We start from the raw sequence: 19,756 nt of genomic DNA on the forward strand, positions 1-19,756 counted from the left end.
TAGTTCATGTTGTTAGAAAGGGATGGGGGTTTGAAATTAGTTTGATGATAAAAATATGATTCAAATTACATTTCATGTCGTAAGAATCATTGAAAACATCATATGCAGTGTAAACGAATACATGTTTGTAGGGACCAAAGAAGATTTAAATATTTTGATTTTTGTGTTAATTGTAAAATTCAGTTTGTATTCGTTGTGTGATGGTCTATACAAACCACTGTTGCAAGCAAAATCAAATAAGGAAATCGTGAACGCCATTCCCTCTTGGAGCTGCTCCTTGAACTTGTAGATCAATGTTCTTCGTATAAACACACATATTCGATCACCCTAGATAACAAATATTAAAATACTATACTTTAAACAAAGCAAAACAAAAAACGGTATGAAAAAAGTCCATTTCGATCCATTAGAACCAACTCCATAGAAAATGGTAGTTTTTTATTTTATTTTTGTAGTCTTGAACAAACCAAGCACGAACAACCCTCACAACCAATGTCCACGATTATTTTCTTGGCGAAACATTAGAGATGAAGTCGTGTTTCGTAGACGTTTTTCTTTGCAATAGAAAAAATTAAAGAAATTACTTAGAATATAGATATCAGAGAACCATAGAATAGAAAAAGAAGAACTATATTTTGTGATTGTTGTGTACTCGTACCTAAAAGCGCTACTATTTATATAAAAAAAATAGTACCATAACGGTTAATATCTACTAATTATTAATTTGACCGTTTTAAAATTAATATTATCAACGTAATTAATATTATAAAATGTGCATTAATGATTAGATTATATTTCATCTAACCTACAAAAAATTAACTTCATAACATTTAAAATTCAATAATATCTTATTAATATTAAGTAATATAATTTTGTAACGAATAAAAATTAATTATATAACCTTAAAAACTAATTACTACAATTAAAATTTTAATTAGTAGGTTACTGTTATAGTGTAACGGATCAAAATTCAAAATATAATTTATTCAAGTTAATTATTATAATTTTGTAACCTACCAAATTTTTAATGTACCATATAAATGTTAATCGAATAATAATTATATTAATAATCATTTGATTGTAACGTACAAATTTTTAATGTAACATATAAATTTTAATCGAAACAATTATTATATTAATAATGATTTGATTGTAACCTACTGTGTATTTTATGTACAATTTAATGATTAATAAAAAACGTATTTAATAATATTTATTTATAATTATTAAGCTTGTATTAAAAATTAGAAGAAGTTTTTGGAACAAATGCCAATTAGGATTATGATGATGTGGACATCTTTAGAGGAGAGGATTTTAAAATAGGCTATTTCTAAAAACTCTAAATTGTTAGTATAAAGATTTTATACTTTCTATGTTTTACGGCTTATTGTTAAATTTACTATGACTTATTCTACATGAAAATAAGACCCATGTGTCAGCACGGGTCATGGTTCTAGTTGCTCCTTAACGAGTGCCTCGAGGACATCGGTTAGCAGCACCCTAAAAACAATAATAAAATTAACAATGTCACCTATTATTTTTTTAAACCCATACATTTGTTCGGACAAAATTGAGATACTACAACAACACAAATAAGGGTATTGCTCCTCTTCAAGATCTCAAGTTCGATTCTCTCTGGTGCCAATTTGAGGGGGTTAGTTTAGTTGTATAAATATTTAAAAAATATAGTTTAGTTTTTAACATGATATGAGCAACTCAAATACCTGAATTTCTTTTTTTTTTTTAAGGAAAATACTTGATTTTTCTAGACCAAAAAAAAAAAACCTGATTTTAACTGTCGACTATTTCACCTAATGAATCAATGTCGAGGCATTAACAAAGATCATTAAAAATAGTATCATGAGGTTTTTCGAACGAAACATTCTCATAGGTTTAAAATTTCTCTATGACCTATTAGTTAAACGACACTTCATCTTTGGATAAACACAATCGTAAGATGCCCTTCAGCTAACTAAATCAAAAGATAAACCATCAATTTAATTCCTGAGCTATCTTTCATATTTCAATTTAATCCATTAATTATGCAATTACAATAAGTAGTTCATAAACAACCGATTTAAACTAGTGTAATGGTGCTGGCTTAAATCTTTGGAGTGAGATCTCAATTCAAATCTCCTTATTATCAATTTCAACCAATTTCACTTCTTAAAAAAAAAAAAAAAAAACTAGTAAGTTCCTAAACTATGTAAAATCCGTCAATTTAATCCATATTATTAAGGCGCTATTCATCAAATTGATGGTCTTTATATACTTCGATGATCAAATTAATGAATTTCAACTAAAAACAATGGCAACATACCCAAACTTGAAACGATACTAGCGCTGCCAGCATAAAAATCCTTAAACCCTACAACGCAAGAAAAACAACTTCCCTTGTCTTGCACGAAACAACATCGTATCCCATTTCATCTCCAACAACAAAAACAAGATGGACGTTCGCGACCTAGCATACCGTTACTTAACACAACTAAACCACGTTTCCACCACACAAATCATCGCACGTGCCGTCCACGCACACATCCTCACCTCCGGTTTCAAGCCCAACACTTTCATCCTCAACCGTCTCATCAATATCTACTGCAAATCCTCCAACATCACTTACGCCCGCAAACTGTTTGATAAAATTCCCAAACCAGATATCGTCGCTCGAACCACCCTTCTCTCTGCTTATTCCTCCTCTGGTAACGTCAAACTAGCTCAGCAACTCTTTAATGCCACCCCACTTACCATCCGTGATACTGTTAGTTACAATGCCATGATCACTGCGTATTCTCATGGTAACGATGGACACGCTGCGCTTAATCTCTTCGTTCAAATGAAAAGATACGGCTTTTTACCTGATCCATTTACGTTCTCCAGCGTGCTTTCTGCTCTATCATTGATAGCGGACGAAGAGCGGCATTGTCAAATGCTACATTGTGAGGTTATCAAATTGGGAACATTGTTGATACCATCTGTTACGAATGCACTTTTAAGTTGCTACGTTTGTTGTGCTTCTTCGCCTTTGGTGAAATCATCACAATTGATGGCTTCTGCTAGGAAGGTTTTTGATGAGACTCCTAAGAATCAGATATATGAACCTTCGTGGACTACTATGATTGCTGGTTATGTTAGGAATGATGATCTTGTTGCAGCACGTGAGCTTCTCGATGGATTGACTTACCCTATTGATGTTGCTTGGAATGCTATGATTTCTGGTTATGTTCGTCGTGGTTTATATGAAGAGGCATTTGACACGTTTAGAAGAATGCATTCAATGGGAATTCAGGAGGATGAGTATACTTACACCAGTTTGATTAGTGCTTGTGGTTCTTGTAATGAGAAAATGGGGATGTTCAATTGTGGAAGACAGGTGCATGGTTATATTCTTAGGACAGTGGTGGAGCCGTCACATCATTTTGTTTTGTCTGTTAACAATGCTTTGATTACTTTCTACACTAAGTATGATAGAATGATAGAGGCGAGGCGAGTCTTTGATAAAATGCCTGTGAGAGATATTATTTCCTGGAATGCTGTTTTGTCTGGGTATGTCAATGCGCAGCGCATTGAGGAAGCTAATTCAATTTTCAGTGAGATGCCGGAGAGAAACGTGCTGACTTGGACAGTGATGATATCTGGTTTGGCGCAGAATGGTTTTGGGGAAGAAGGTTTGAAGCTGTTCAACCAGATGAAGTCAGAGGGACTAGAACCTTGCGATTATGCTTTTGCTGGGGCAATTACAGCTTGTTCTGTTCTTGGATCATTGGATAATGGACAGCAAATTCATTCACAGGTAATTCGATTGGGTCATGATTCGGGCCTCTCCGCCGGCAATGCGCTGATTACCATGTACTCAAGGTGCGGTGTTGTTGAGTCTGCTGAGTCCGTGTTTCTCACAATGCCTTATGTGGATTCAGTATCTTGGAATGCCATGATTGCAGCCCTTGCACAACATGGACATGGTGTCAAAGCCATTGAGCTTTTTGAACAGATGATGAAGGAAGATATATTGCCTGATAGGATAACTTTTCTCACAATTCTTACTGCTTGCAATCATGCTGGCTTGATCAAAGAGGGACGCCATTATTTTGATACGATGTGTACCCGTTATGGTATAACCCCAGGAGAGGATCATTATGCCCGTTTGATTGATCTGTTATGTCGTGCGGGTATGTTCTTAAAAGCACAGAGTGTAATAAAATCAATGCCTTTCGAGGCCGGTGCGCCAATTTGGGAAGCTCTTCTTGCTGGTTGTCGGATTCACGGGAACATGGAATTAGGTATTCAAGCTGCTGACCGACTCCTCGAGCTTATTCCAGGGCAAGATGGAACCTACATAATCCTTTCCAACATGTATGCCGCTTTAGGTCAGTGGGATGAAGTTGCCAGGGTGAGGTTATTGATGAGGGAACGGGGAGTGAAGAAAGAACCTGGTTGTAGTTGGGTTGAGGTTGAAAACATGGTGCATGTCTTTTTAGTTGATGATGCTAGGCACCCTGAGGTGCAAGCAGTGTACACATATCTACAGCAGCTGGTAAATGAAATGAAGAAATTGGGGTATGTCCCTGATACGAAGTTTGTACTACATGATATGGAGTCAGAACATAAAGAACATTCCTTGTCTACGCATAGTGAAAAGCTTGCTGTTGTTTATGGAATTATGAAGCTTCCTTTAGGAGCTACGATTCGGGTTTTCAAAAATTTGAGGATATGTGGGGACTGCCATAATGCATTCAAATACATTTCTAAAGTAGTGGAACGAGAGATAGTTGTGAGAGATAGGAAGAGGTTTCACCATTTTAAAAATGGTGAATGTTCTTGTGGCAATTACTGGTAGGACGAGGTTCTATTATTTGATTATCATCAAGGGTTAATTAATGTCAAAATTGATCAAACGAATTTAGAATATGAAATGGAGCCTGGAGCTTTCACTATCAGAAATTTGAAATCAAGACTGATAACAGCCCCAAAATGAACTCCAAAAGGTTGATCAGTTGTAATATGAATACTTGTTTTACCCCTTGCTCCTCTTTATCTCCGTGATTCTATTTATTTCAGCTTTTTCTAAATTGAATGACACATCTTTTTTGCCACTCTTGTTTACAGGACATTCTAAAGCCATTTGAAAGGATATCCATGATCCTCGGTTACTTTTTATGGTCTACAGGTCGGAAATTTGTCTTGTCCTATAATTCTACTGCACCCACCTTGCACGTGAATGCTAGAGTTTGATAATTGCTATATCAAGTCATTAGGAATGGAGACCAGTAGCAATAGTAAGAGAAATCAGTTCATTGTTCTTGTTGTGACTCTAATAGCAAATGTCATGTCACATGTGCTATCGTTGTTACCTCAGTTTCCTTTACTTTTCTGTTTTAGCTTTTGGTTCATCTATTTTTATGCATCGGGTACAGCATTCAACCCAGCATCATCTTGCTGGTAGCTGTAGTGATACATGCCATCTTGATCATGACTTGGGCAGGGTGGAAGGAGCAATGAGGTGGTGCTAAGTGCTAACGCTAAAGCTACTTTGATACGAAAAAGGGACAGAATTTCGTGCCCTGTTATCGGCTTTCTATTCAGCACTCATCAATGTGAAGGTAAGCTAAAAGCACAACACTCTCTACAAGTAAATGTTTGAGAAGCTTTAGCTAGGCTCTATGTAAGCATGACTTTCTGCAAAAGGGAAAAGTGAGATCAATAATCATACAATATATCCAGTAATTTATCTGAATTGAAAATTTAATTCACAAAAATCTAAAAGTGAATTTGTTGTTGTCTGCTGATTTTATAAAGCAGCTCACTTTGGAGGAGCTTTTTCAGTCCAACATATGGACTCCAAGTGGATCCTAGTTCCTAACTGAACTATCTGAAGGTGCACAAACAAGAAAAGAAGCATTCTTATTGAATACTTTTATTGTTATTGTCTTTCCAAAGTTGAAGGCCTGTGAATCAAAACAGCAGTGAGATCACACTGATTGCACATATATGTTTCTTTTCAAGAGTGCTAGACAATGGCCTTTACCGTGTCTCCCTCTGAATGAGTTGCTGAGTTCTGCTGTTTTGGGCTGCCTCAAGCATCTGATATAAATTTAATAAATTATCATAATCTATCCTATCATACATGAAGTGAAAATCATAGATATATCTATCTCTATAGCACGTGAAATTATGGAATAAACTTTTTTATGTGCCCCCTGGTGGAGTATTAAAGCAAGGCAGAAATCCGTATTCTGTAATAAACAATTTTGTGATTTCCTTTGTCTCATGCGCAATGAATTCCTTTTCAGCAATTTCTTTTTCCACAGGAAATGATAAAAGAAAGAAAATAAATAATCCACACGATCTTTAATTGGGATAATAACAATTGACTTAGGGCATCTTTTTTCTTTCCAAATTGACAGCAATGAAATAACTTTACAGAAGAATATGATACAGTACTATATTTTTTTGTCAATATATATTTAGGCCACTGAAGCATCATAGTCACTTGATAATGATAGTGAATTAAAATTATGTAACATATTAAATTACAAAGAAAAAACAATAATTGCATTCAATATTAATCATTCTGTTTTATTTTATTTAACAAAAAGTTATTATTCATTCTGTTTTTTTTTTTTTTTTGTACTTGTATGTTTTCTTACAAAAGTCTACTGCATAGTGCATACAAACAAATAGGAGTGTACAAATAAAGCATCTTTCGTTCAAACCAAGACTTGTTGAAAATGCCTCTTCGCTTCTTTGAATCACTGAGCATTTCGGACTGGAAGAGGTCAGATGCTGACAATCATTTTCTGTTAAAAATTGGACCACTACAATTAACCTTTAGAGTATATCAATATTTTGATATTTAAAATTTCAAAGGTTGAGTAGTTTTGTTCATGAAATTTGCAAAATAGCTATTTAATCCTTAATTTAAAAAATGTCTTGATTATTACTTTATGTTGATCTTAAACAAAAGGCTCTAAGTTAGTAGCAATCGGTCTTAGTAAAAGGATAGTTGAAACTTATGACATTAACCGTGGAATGAATCAACTTTTTTTGCCCCTTTAAATACAATATTTGTCCACCCAGAGCCAGTTAAATTCTTATGCACCAACATTCTCATATTATGTATATGTAGATCAAGATTATAAATATAATAATTAATTACTTTATTTTTTGACCAAAATACATTTTAATTATCCAACATATGTCTCATGTGAAGATTGAGGAAAGAGTTGAAGTGATGAGCTACAATACAAAAAATAACTATGTAAATAATTAATTAATATTAATTAGGTGAAAGAATGAGATGATGAATCTCAATAATTAAAAGATAATTTTTTAAACACAATATTAATTTATTTATTTTCAAAAAAAAAAAACTGATTCAATGCTAACTAAAATAAATAAATTAACTAACTTTTTATGCGTATCTTTGTTAAAAGAGGGTAGGTAGCTGGTTGGTTAGTTAAGAAAGTTCAAATGAGTTTAAAGATGGGGAGACTAACTTACTAACATTTGCTTATAAAAAATAGAATAAAAACTCTTACACAATTTTTTTTTACAACACAATTGTTTATCTGTTGCTTATTATATGTCATCATTGAACATGCATTCAATTCCTTAAAAATTTTAAAATTATTGTTTTTTCACGTAACTTGTTTTTATTGCTATAACTATACAAGTGACCCTAGTCACATGTTAACAAAACCTAATGCAACTTCATCATTGAAGCTTGTTTCTGTGGCGCATAAGGTTTCTTAAATTTTTTATTTTTTTGAGGGTATAATGGTTTCTTAAATTTAATCACCATATTAGGAAAAGTTGCTTAGCACTAAACAAATGTTTATTACTCAACCAAAATTAGATTAAGAAGTTGATGATGTATATAGAGAGGAGTTGTTAAAACATTGCATCATTAGATTAAGAAGTTGATGATGTATTTAAATGTGATGTGGCACAACTTAATGATGAGTTAAGAACCCACATTATATTAGGTAAGTGCACGCCATTGAAAATACTCTAAGCTTACTCTCAAGCATGGACTAAATGAAGCATCTATGGCATTGTTTCACTTTCATTCTCGATTTGGTCCAAGACAAGAAACGGAAAACAAGCCAAACAAAAACACTTTCCAAGAGAAAGTGAGAGAAAAGCAAAGACTCAACTGAAGGCACATGCTATGATGCTAAACGATTCCATTTTGAGGTTAATGCCACTATGTGGCACCCAAAATACTGTGCCTACTTTTCATTCTCCCCTCGATATTGAGTCTTGACTTGTGAAATTCTGTATCTGTCTTTGTCCATACAAAACACAAATACCATAACAATTGAAGGGAAGAGAAGTGTTGTCACACAATAAACGATCTCGTCCATTTACCTGAGATTGGCCGGTTCAGATTATACAATAACAAAATCAGTTTTAATCGATCTCAAACGCTAATTTGAAATCGTCCGGATGATATTAAAAAGTGTGCTACACAATAGATGCAACAAATCTAAATTGAAGAGTGAAGCAGCTGCAACTTACAGCTTTTAAAAAAGTTAAAGTTATCAAATAAAATGGAGTCAATAGTAAATGGAGATGAGGAAAAAGAGAATCATTCACATGGCTAAAGGGTTAGGCACAAAATTTTCATCCAAAATATTCATTCATCTGGGGGGTATATCCTTTTCCCTTGTAATGATACCAAAAAACAATTCTCACTTTCATGAGCTAATTACACCATTTTTTTTCACAGCAAAATCTTGTTACCTAACTACAAGAATTAGTCTTGTCCCCACATTCAACAGTCCTAGATTCTTTCTCTATCTCCCAAGTCTATTTACCACAAATCTCTTTCAGCCAAAAGATATATATCAAGAATCAATCCACCTCTAGAAGAATTTGGCCTCCACAGTAAACCATATTCTTCTACAGTCAATAATCTGTACAAAGAAAATGACATATCAAAATGTAGAATAATAAGCATGACTTTAATTCCATATAGTAAAACCATGTACAACACATCACCTACCATCACGTTTCTTCACCAAATTCCTTGCAAATAGCAAGCATATAACCAAAAACGCCACAGCAGCTATACCTCCTAATATTATTGCCACAGTCTTCCCTGTATTTTGTCCTGTCATAGCATCATTTAGCCACACACCACTCAATGATTAATTAAAAAAGTAGCACAATTGCTAAACTGAGCTCCTTTTGTGTGAAACTATATATAACTTTGACACATCAGATTGAAGGTGTGTGATTGAAGGTGTGTTCGGTGTATGTGTCCGACATGCGTTGGTGTCAGACACCTACACAACAGGTTGACACTAATGCATGTGGTTAGATTCAATTTTCTCAAATTATTATAGGTGTCAGTGTTAGTGCTATGTTAGGTGTCTTGCTTCATTGATGTCAAATGAACAAACACCAAAACAGATTCAACATAAAAGTAAAAAAAAAATGAAAACTTTATAATGACCCAGAATTGAAACCAATCTTATCTATTGATTTTGATTGATGGTGTATTAGTACTTACCAGAAAAAGACGAAGAGTAACTAGAAGAAGATGATCCACCACCAGATGAAGAGTGACCACCCTTTGGAACCCCATTAGGATAATAACTAAAACTAATAAAGCACTTATGCAAATAAATTTGTCCTGAAATAGAACTTCCACATTCAACTTGAGCTCTTTGAACAGCAGATTTAACACACTCACCACAATCAGAATCACCAACATCACCTTCACACTGACCCATAACATACAAAGATTGATAAGTAGTAACATAAAAACCATGATTACTCACAACACCATTTTCCATCACAGAAAAAGCAGTGTCTCTTCTCTCTTCAAACCCTCTTCCAGCAGCATTTGTTGTTCCACATGTCTTGAAAAGAATCTGCATCCCTGAAACTTGAGGAAAACCAGCAACCTCATACAGCATGTAACAACCTGAAAGCTGAACTCTTGCAGAGATGGTTTTGCCACAGAGTTTGTCTGAGAGAACTGGTAGCTTGCTAACACAGCTGTAGCAATCTGAGTTTGTGAGATCTCCTCTGCATTGGAAGATACCTGTGATGCTGTTTTGGCCATTACCAGTTGTTGTTTTGAAGAATCTTGTTTTTGTGGATTGTGAAACTAGGGAACCAAAAAGTGCTGAAAGTGATTGTGAATATGCACCATTTGGATCTGTGAATGTTTCTTTTGAACAACCCTTGTAGACCAAAGTTGTGTAATCAGGAGAAGATGATGATTTAGAGAAATGGGTTGTGAAGAAAATGAAGAACAAAAGAAGAAAGAGGGGTTTTTTTGGAAAACCCATTTTTGGTTTTTTGAGAAATGGAGAGAGAATCAAAACATGGTTTTGGTTTTGGGGGAAAAAAGGTTTTCAAGGTTGGAAGTTTTTTGTGTGTTAGTGTTCAGATTCAGAGAGGGGGGGACAGGTTAAGGAAAAGAATCAAATGGTTTTGGTTTTTGGTTTGGGTTGATAGTTGGATTTTTTTCACTGTTTTTTGTTTTTTCAGAATGTGAGTGGGAGTAGGGAAAAGGATTTGGGACTCTATGCATTGCTCTCTCTTCTGGTTTTGGTGTCTTGGGATTCACTTTCTTTGGGTGCAAGGATAGAGGAGCCTAATGTGATGATGCACCTATACACTTGCATTTGCCATTTTGTACTATCAACATTAATAATACCATCTTTTTCATTTTCTCTCAAAAAAAAATAATACCATCTTTTTCATTTATTATAAAACTCACTTCAATTAATATTTCCTTGTACACTGATACTTATTTCTTTTTTCTTAAGAATTTTATATTCTCTGTAAAAATATGTCACTTTTTACACATCTTAAAAAATATATATAAACTTCTCTGGAAAAAAAAAATATATATATATATATATATATATAAACTGTCAATACGGTTTCATTAAACTATCAACATGTTTTTCACTATCATAAAAGTAGAATATTACTATATTTTAGAAGTAATTTTCATAGTTTTAATAACTCCCTCTGGTCTTGCCATTTTGTACTATCAACATTATTAATACTATCTTTTTTATTATCCAGAAGTTCTAGTTCAACTGGCAAAATGCCAAAATTGTTAGGCCGAATGCCATAATCGGAGTTCGAACTCTGGTACCTCCACTTATGTGTGTGAGTTTATAATAGTTTTGTCATTTCGTCTATCTATAAAAAAAAATACTATCTTTTTCATTTAAAAAATACTATTTTAGAAGTAGTTTTTAGTTAGTTGTCATTTTTAAACTTAAAGTTTAATGTAATATTAATTATTATTTACCCAAGATCGTTTAGATGATATGACACGGGTTTCTTCTAGCTTAACCAAGGTTTTGGATTCAAATTCAGCTTTGAGCATGCAACAACGTTAAAACTCTTAGAGAGAGCTTACCGCCCATTAGGTCTCACAATGCTCGAGAGGTTAGTCTCCGCAATTGCGCGCAGAGGATACCTGGTTTACAGAAAAACTATTATTTCGACAATATAACATTAATTATTATTTGTAGAGAAAAATAGATAGAATAATTAAGTGATTGAATTCAAGTAATTAATGAGTTCCCGAATGAATTAGATTAGATGGGATAACCTGAATTTAATTATGGGTGGAAATAATCTTTTTGTTCGTGGATTTTATAATAAGAAAGGGATGGACATACTAGTTAAGAATATTAATTAATTTAATTTTTCAATTTAACTAAAAAAATTATATTATCTCAGTTCTCACGTCTTTAGAAAAAAAAATATCAAATATAGTAAAATTATTTATACCACTTTTTGGGCCAATCAAATATAACTTTTTCTTGTGTCTCAGAATGATTGTTACCTTTACATTTTTTTCTTTGTCTCAAAATAACCGTTAATTTAAAATACTAATGCAATATTTATTATTTTTTTATAAATATATATTTATTTATTGAATTTCACTCCACTTAACCGCTTCTCTTATACTATTTATAACAGAGTACCCATGATATATTATCAAAAAACAAATAAGAAAATTTAACCGAAAAGTTTTTATGATAACATTAGGGTTGGAGTTGAAAGTCACGCAAAGTGAGTTAAAAGTTTTTACCCTTGAGTCAATATAAAAATTCAAGTATTATTTTTGGCTCATATAAAGAACTGAAATTGAGTTCAAGTAAAAAGTAAATCTTATGCATGGTATTTTTGAACTCGCTAATATATAGAGTTAAAAACACAAATTAATCTACAATTAAATATGCTTTAAAATGGAATTCTTTTTAGTTTTGACCCTCATAATTACAAGAAAAGTGGTCATAAAATCACAAGTTCGACCAAAAGATAAACAAAATTTTAAATCGGTTATTATTTCTGTCAGCAGGTTGTTTTTCAAACAAACTCTAAAATGGGCATCTGTATGTGTATATAGTTAGAGGGAGAGATGTACATCTAGTTTTTTTTTTTATTATTTGACGAGAATAAGAACAAAAGTAGCTGAATTAATTAAGTTGAAAGTAGATCGAGAGGGTAAAATATTCTCCATCTAGAGAGAAGATGTTGGTTTTGGAGTGCATGAATGTAAAAGAATCTAGTTTTTGGTAGAAGGAAACAACATGCAGTTTGACTGTAACATATCGTCCTTTAACAAATAATTGAATTCAACTAAACGTTGTAGATTTTGTACTTATTTTTTACTTTAACAAAATTTATGGCACATGGAACGAATATTTTTCTCAAAGAAAGCAGATGTGTATCAATTGAAAATTGGGCATTCATAAAGAATATTGATGTCTTCAATGAGAAACAATTTTTAATCCTTTCAGATCCAACTTGGTTGGTTTCTAATACTAATATCCACTTTAAGCAAGATTACAAATGTGATTAAAACAATTATCGTTAATCTTCATTTAACATTAACTTGATTCGGATATCGCAGTGTCTGTATCAGATTTTTTACTATACTAATCATAGTTCATGTGGCACGTTCCTATTTTTGGGTTGAAACAAATTGAATTTGGACAAAATTGTGCGCTATAGTTTAAGTGGTGAGTCAAAACTCAAAGGCAAGTATAGTCAAACTTATATAAGGAGTAAATATTGTGATAAATAATAATGGCATTTTTTTTAGAGAGAATGATAGTGGCATTGTCAATTAGTGTCTAACGTATACAAGTAAAATTATCTTGCAAAATGCACAAATATCTTTTTCACTCATATAAAAAATGACATCATATTTTGTTTAATTTAATGGTGAATATATTGATTCAATTGTGAAAAGTAACTTGTGTATAATGCAAGACTTATCGCATTTGTAATATATATAATTAATCCTAAAAAACGGTCTTATGATCAATAATAATTAATAACTTCCTTAAAAAAATAAAAAATAAAACTTTACATTTTATCTTATATATATGTCATTTCGAGTAAATAGTCAATTTTCTCCCTGAAATTGTAGGTTTTATCAATTACCCTCCTGAACTTAACAAAACTTCAATTATCCCCTGAAATTGCATAACGTTAATCAATTTACCCCTCCGTCAAATTTTTCTGTTAACTGTTTACGGTTATGATCAAATACCCCCTGAAATTTTGCCCTTATGTGCAAAATGCCCCCTAAACTTGAAAATTTATACTTTTTTTTTATCCTTGACTCAAAAATATTAAAGGCAAACAATTAACAATTATTGATCATATAAATCTTTATGAAATGTATGTTTATACGGCTATTGGTCATATAAATCTTTATGGAAGGTATGTTACTATCATGTGTTTTAAATATATACATATATAGAAGACTTTTTTTTTACACAAGTTGATAATTATGTTAGAGTATGCAGTCATAAAGTACACAAGTCTTTGATAATTGTGTGTCCATAAAGAAAATTCATAGGTTAATATCTGCAGAAGGAAGAAGAAACAATGCTTAGGTTTGTGAATTTGCAACTTAATTAATGATATAATTTTTATAATGCAGAAAATGTCATATCTATTAGCTGCATCATGTTAAATAGATTATGTCATAGACCTTCTGCATGAAGCCGGTAGATCACATTGTACTACAAAGTTATGTGATAGATATCAATTTTCTGCTGCTATGGCATTCTTGTCTTGGTATATTTCAACAGTTTGATATCTTTTTAATGTTTGGTTTTTAGTTTTACCTTCTTTGTAAAAAAATTATCTTGCTCCTTGTTGATAAATATGAAATATGAATGAAAAGGTTGCACATGACAAAACCATGATTTCTTTGGCATATATTCATTCATTTTCTTGTGAATAGAATTTTTATGACAATAGGTACAATATACTACTTGAAGAACTAAATGTGTGATTTTTGGTAAGAAAAAAAATCTAAATTTTTAAATTTAGGGGGCATTTTGCACATAAGTGCAAAATTTCAGGGGGTATTTGATCATAATCGTAAACAGTTAACAGAAAAATTTGACGGAGGGGTAAATTGACTAACGTTATGCAATTTCAGGGGGGTAATTGAAGTTTTATTAATTTCAGGGGGTAATTGACGAAACTTACAATTTCAGGGGAGAAATTGACTATTTACTCATGTCATTTCATAAAGTTGATGCACATGACCACATAAGAGATGGTATATTTAGGGCTAGACATAAACTCGGGAACCGAGGAAACCTACCCAACCCGAACCGAAAAAGATGAACGAACGGGTCAAAACGGGTTTACAGGTTCAACAGGACATATTTGCACTTTGCAATTTAAAACAGGTTTACACGGGCAGATTCAGATGAAAATAATGAACCCCTCTGAACCCGAACCGACAGTTTGAGCTCGAACCCGCCCAATGCCCACCCCTATGTATATCTAAGCATCAAGCATGCATTGCTATTGATAAAAAAAAAAACTTAAGCATCGCAACCAATTTAGGGTGAAGTTTAACATGGGAAAGGCTAATTTTTCCCACCATGGGAAAGTTAGTTTTTAACCATTGGATCAAATGATATACACACTCTTATCATGCTCCTTTAACATTAGATTTTTCTCCATTTCTCTTCAACCTCACAACCAGATTTCTTACTTTCTCTCTCTACCTCCTCCTCTCCTCTCTTTCCAAACAGAACCATCATAACTACCACCACCACCATGTTTAACTCATAAGAAGTTAAAATGGTTTTCATAATAGAATTAGCTTAGACTTTGATCGAAATTGGTTTTGAAAAAATGGGTTAATAATGTTTTTCAAATCCTTATATATCATTGTCTCTATGTGAATGCAAACATGAGATTTTTAATTCATAAGGTTGATTCCGGATTTATAGTGGGAGTTTTCTAGATTCGAGGCATTTGATGTCGCATTCAATTCTTGGGCTGGTTCTTTTCAGAATGTTTTATTTTTTAGAGTTGCATATTGGGGTTTTGTTTTCAAGCATGTTGAAGATGATGGTGATGAATCTGGAGTGTTCATAATATTCCAATAATCATGTGTTCTGGATTTTCTGAAATTAACTGTCACACCTGCTAGTTTATTTCAATAATTCTTTTTATATTGATAGAAAAATCACAAACTCTATTGAAGTAAGCATGTATATGTTGTGGTTTCTTCATATGGAAGCTGATGGAACTCTAGCACCGAAAGATGGTGTGATAAGGAGCCATAGTTACGGATGAGGAGAAGGCACAAAGGAAGGGGAGAAGGTTGGTGATGGAAGATGATGTGAAAAAAATTTAGTGTTGAGAGACCATGATAACATTATGTTCCCTACTTAATTCAATGGTTAAAAACTAACTTTTCCATGGTGGGAAAAATTAGCCTTTCCCATGCTAAACTTCACCCCAATTTAGGTACCAATACCATGCATTTGCTTTCTTTCGTGTTTATTTGTTCCGCGCCGCGTTGTCTGACTCATTAGTTGGTTATGAAATGAATGAGTGAAAAGAGCCAAAAAGATCCAACATTGCATATGTTCATATTTCCCATTATATGCTGGCAATACAATCGCAATTTCAAAATAGTACAACGCATGTTATCAACACAAAAAATAATGTCATTCAAAAAATAATAATACAATGGAATTGTATAATAAAAAAGAAATTGTGGTATGCAACAAAAATCCAAAATAGAACAATGCTATTTAGTTAGTACTTTTTAAAAAATAAAATAAAATTATACTCATTCATTTAAATTGATAGAGTACATCGATACAATGTAAATTCACTAAATACAAAGATGATGAATCTGCAAACGTTAATAGCATACGACAGCAAAGTACAAAAGCCTACGCAAATGACTATATTCAAGTTTCCCGAATACGCATGTCTCCGAATCTGCAATATGGACAACGCCAAAGTCATTGATTGGATTTGCACTGAATCGAAGCAGATCTGACAATCTGAACCAAAACAAATACATGGACAAAACAATAAAAACAAACAACGTCGCACAAAGACGACGAACAAACCAACGTCGTACTAAGACGACAAAATCACAAAATAAAAAACAAAATAGATGCGAAAATCACTTATTTCAATAAAAATGAAAGAGAAAAATGAGTTAGTGAAGGTGATTTTGGGTCAAAAATTATCCTTAAATCACTCATCCTTATCGGATAAAGAAAAAGAAACTAAAATTTTGGTGACGGTTTGATTGAAAGAAAAACTCTCTCTCATCTATTTAATTAGTATATATGAATGACACAAGTTCAATTTTGATTTATTGGTCGAACATAGTGAAATGCATTGAGAGGGATCCAGGTTGTGTGCAACCCCTCGAAGAATTCATATTCTAAACTCATTTGTTTTAAAGAAAATTAAAACTGTTTTAAAAAAAATTCCTTAAAAAAAAAACTGTTTTAAAATTTATATCATTTGATCTTATCAAATGATTGAAATGTACGGTCAATAATTGTTTCAACCATAAATTGAATTCAAGCTTTTTTCGAACAATTGGTTTCAATGAAAGTTTATTAACCACTTTATTAATTTTTTTGGTAGATAGTTTATTAACACTTAGAGTATAATAATATGTGTTTTAAGAACATGCATGCAATACATTCCATTAAATATTTTTAGGTACTTTTTTTGCAGGAAATATTTTATTTACCGAAAATATTTAGTTGCTTAAAAAATAGGCTTTATATAGTTTTTTTTTTATATTGTAAATAAATTTTATTAGATACTTTTCACTATTATTTATTTTATTTTTTTGGTACAAAATTTTCACTTTTGTGTTCAAATAGTGTCTTTTTTGTGAAGTAACTTAGTGACTATAAATTTACTCCTTAAAATGAATAAGTAGTGTGTCTAAAGTTCGAACCACGATCCATGCATATATATATTATAATGTCCATACCAGTTGAGTTATGCTTACGAAGACGTGATAAAATTGTTCTTAAAATCTTGTAAGAGCACATGTATTTTAGTCTAACTCTAACATCTTTTACTTTTCTTCTTAGCGGCGGAGCCAGAAAAAAAAAAGCTCGGATCGGCCACTAAAATAAATTATAATATATAAACACAAATTAAAGTCGTAATAAGCATTAAACACGAAGTTGAAACGATGGAGTTTGACTAAAAAGCTAGGATGAATATTTAAATAATTACATATTTTACAACTACTATAAATTATGAAACTTTTTTTTTTGTACAGTAGTACAACTTACTGTTAACTGAGAGAGAATTTTCAGTTGACAGGACAATATGCAGGAAATTTGAAACTCATGCAAATTTGAAGGTCTATAACCTCCGTTAACATGCCAAGTATATGCATCACATAAATATCGTATGTCACTCTTAAAGCTGCCAAAAATTAAAACTGTTGAAAATTTGTTTAAAGTCTCTCAAAATAGACATATAATTGAATTATTTAAATTTTTCGGGTGGGCCATTACACCACTTTGTGGATATTTGGATAAACCGAAACCTAAAACCGACACAAAATTGTATAAAATCTCGTAAAATAGACCTATAGTCGTTAATTTTTTTTATTTTTTCGGATGGACCGTGGCCTACCCCGTCCATGACCGCCTCTGTTTCTTCTCATAGAGTTGGGTGACATTGGTGGCATTGGCCAATCACAATGTCACAATGCTTGTGAAAGAGAGAGAAACACAAGCATTGTAACATTGTGATTGGTCAATGTCACCAATGTCATCCAATTCTATGTCACCCAAGTGCTACCATGGAACCTGCATGTGTGTCACACATGTAACTTTTTATGTGATTAACTTTTACCAAATATGCCATTGGTAGTCTGTTTTTAAACGTCGTACATTAGTTTTGCAGGACTTGCAAGATAAATATACGTAGCATTCACGTGTTAATGAAATATGTCAATAACAATAATTGACAATTCACACTAGTATTTTTTATAAAGAATTCTTTCAAAGAAATAGTAATTATGAATAATATATTTTAGTTGTTTTAATAGGAAAAGAATTCTCAACAAAAATCGTATCCACACAATATTAACTATATGGTATGAATCATTAATTATTATTTTTATAAATGACAAATGTTATTATTATTTTTATAAATGACAAATGTTAGTAGTTTGTTTGTAGATTAATATTTACTCTTTCGTCTAAGTCAAGTTGAGTTGTTAGGGTTGAAGATGAGTCAAGTCGAGTCGAACTCACCTCAGCTCGATTCGATAAAAATTGATTCAGCTCGAAACTATATTCGAATTTGTGAGGAACCTTTTTTCTAGCTCGAACTCGACTCGTTTTAAGTTCACGAATAACTCAATTCGGTCATTAGGTTCAATTCACTTGGTTGAAATTTTGGCATTGTTGCATAATGGTTATTGATTTCTGGGTATTCATACAAAGTGTTTTTTATTTCTGGACATATAAAGTTACAAGAATCATACTACCACTATTAAAAACAAAAACATAACTATATTCGTGGAGCATGACAAAGAACATATTTTTAGTGTTAGAGCAAAACTAAATATTAAAAAAAGTCTCTGATTCCTTTACTAATATCAACAAATAAGAATCATACCAATATTAAGAAACGTATGAAAAGTAACCAAATAAAGACAACTAAACATTTGTACCAAAAAAAAAAAAAAAAGACAACTAAACATTATGAAGAAAGTTTAATTTAGTGTTAGAGCAAAACTCATAAAACCTAACCAGCAAATGAAGATGAAATAGTGATGAACTATATTTGCAAAAGTGATCTTTTGTTGAATCTAAACGATATGGAGGGGTGGGGGGCAAACCAAACCCAACAAAGATATATAAAATACACTTCTATCACACCTAGGAACATGAAAACCTTTATCATTTAGTCTATGGAAAGAAGTAGAGATTTTGCGTTATACGTGTTGCTTCTGCATTTTACAATTTACTTTTAAGTTTTGTGTTTTGACCAATGAAATGCTATAGGTGGTGTGAAAATGAAACCTCTGGGTTGGGGGTGTGAAAATGAAATGGTGCAAAGTTGTAAAATAAAAATGGTGAAGGGCTACTTGACTGAAGTCTGATAGGGTTGGGTCGTCTTTGCGATTTTTGCCATATATACCTTTTTAAAAAAATGAGTATTACTTTTCCCACTCTATAGGATTCTCACGCGCCCTGTGTTTTTTTCAAAAATGCCATTGAGGTTTCCGGATTTCATAATCCGGAATGGTGTTTTCCTTTGTTGTAGGGTGAAAAATGGAGTTACGGATTTTGTAATCCGGAATCTTCAAAAAATAGGGTGCGTTACATGATGTTTACGGATTACATAATCCAGAAACCCCCTAAACACCCTTTAAGGTAAAATAGTTCGGATTATATAATCCGAACTGTATCAGCACAAATCCTAAACATAT

The 19,756-nt window shown here is 32.4% G+C and overlaps 2 protein-coding genes across 5 annotated transcripts; one reads left to right on the plus strand and one right to left on the minus strand.

Annotated features, from left to right (window-relative positions):
- Nucleotides 1–2,281: 2,281 nt before the first annotated feature.
- On the plus strand, nucleotides 2,282–6,193 carry LOC11424440 (pentatricopeptide repeat-containing protein At1g25360). 4 transcript variants are annotated; one of them, XM_024780489.2, is made up of 4 exons: nucleotides 2,282–4,985; nucleotides 5,107–5,276; nucleotides 5,483–5,600; nucleotides 5,800–6,193. In XM_024780489.2, exon 1 carries the CDS (start codon nucleotides 2,450–2,452, stop codon nucleotides 4,835–4,837), a length of 2,388 nt encoding a protein of 795 aa, XP_024636257.1. In that variant the 5' UTR covers nucleotides 2,282–2,449; the 3' UTR covers nucleotides 4,838–4,985; nucleotides 5,107–5,276; nucleotides 5,483–5,600; nucleotides 5,800–6,193. The 4 variants fall into 4 exon arrangements, with proteins under 4 accessions (XP_024636257.1, XP_039684300.1, XP_024636252.1 ...); XM_039828366.1 differs by having other exon boundaries at nucleotides 5,107–5,167; XM_024780484.2 differs by having other exon boundaries at nucleotides 5,107–5,600; nucleotides 5,797–6,193.
- Nucleotides 6,194–8,774: 2,581 nt separating this feature from the next.
- Nucleotides 8,775–10,641, minus strand: LOC11431204 (plasmodesmata-located protein 2). The gene is made up of 3 exons (XM_024780498.2): nucleotides 9,518–10,641; nucleotides 9,008–9,115; nucleotides 8,775–8,918 (listed from the first exon to the last, which is right to left on the minus strand). The coding sequence occupies exons 1-3, from the start codon at nucleotides 10,302–10,304 to the stop codon at nucleotides 8,911–8,913; spliced, it is 903 nt and encodes a 300-aa protein (XP_024636266.1). The 5' UTR covers nucleotides 10,305–10,641; the 3' UTR covers nucleotides 8,775–8,910.
- Nucleotides 10,642–19,756: the final 9,115 nt, after the last annotated feature.

The sequence above is a fragment of the Medicago truncatula genome, chromosome 1 (genome assembly GCF_003473485.1).
Source record: "Medicago truncatula cultivar Jemalong A17 chromosome 1, MtrunA17r5.0-ANR, whole genome shotgun sequence".
Classification (NCBI taxonomy): Eukaryota; Viridiplantae; Streptophyta; class Magnoliopsida; order Fabales; family Fabaceae; genus Medicago; species Medicago truncatula.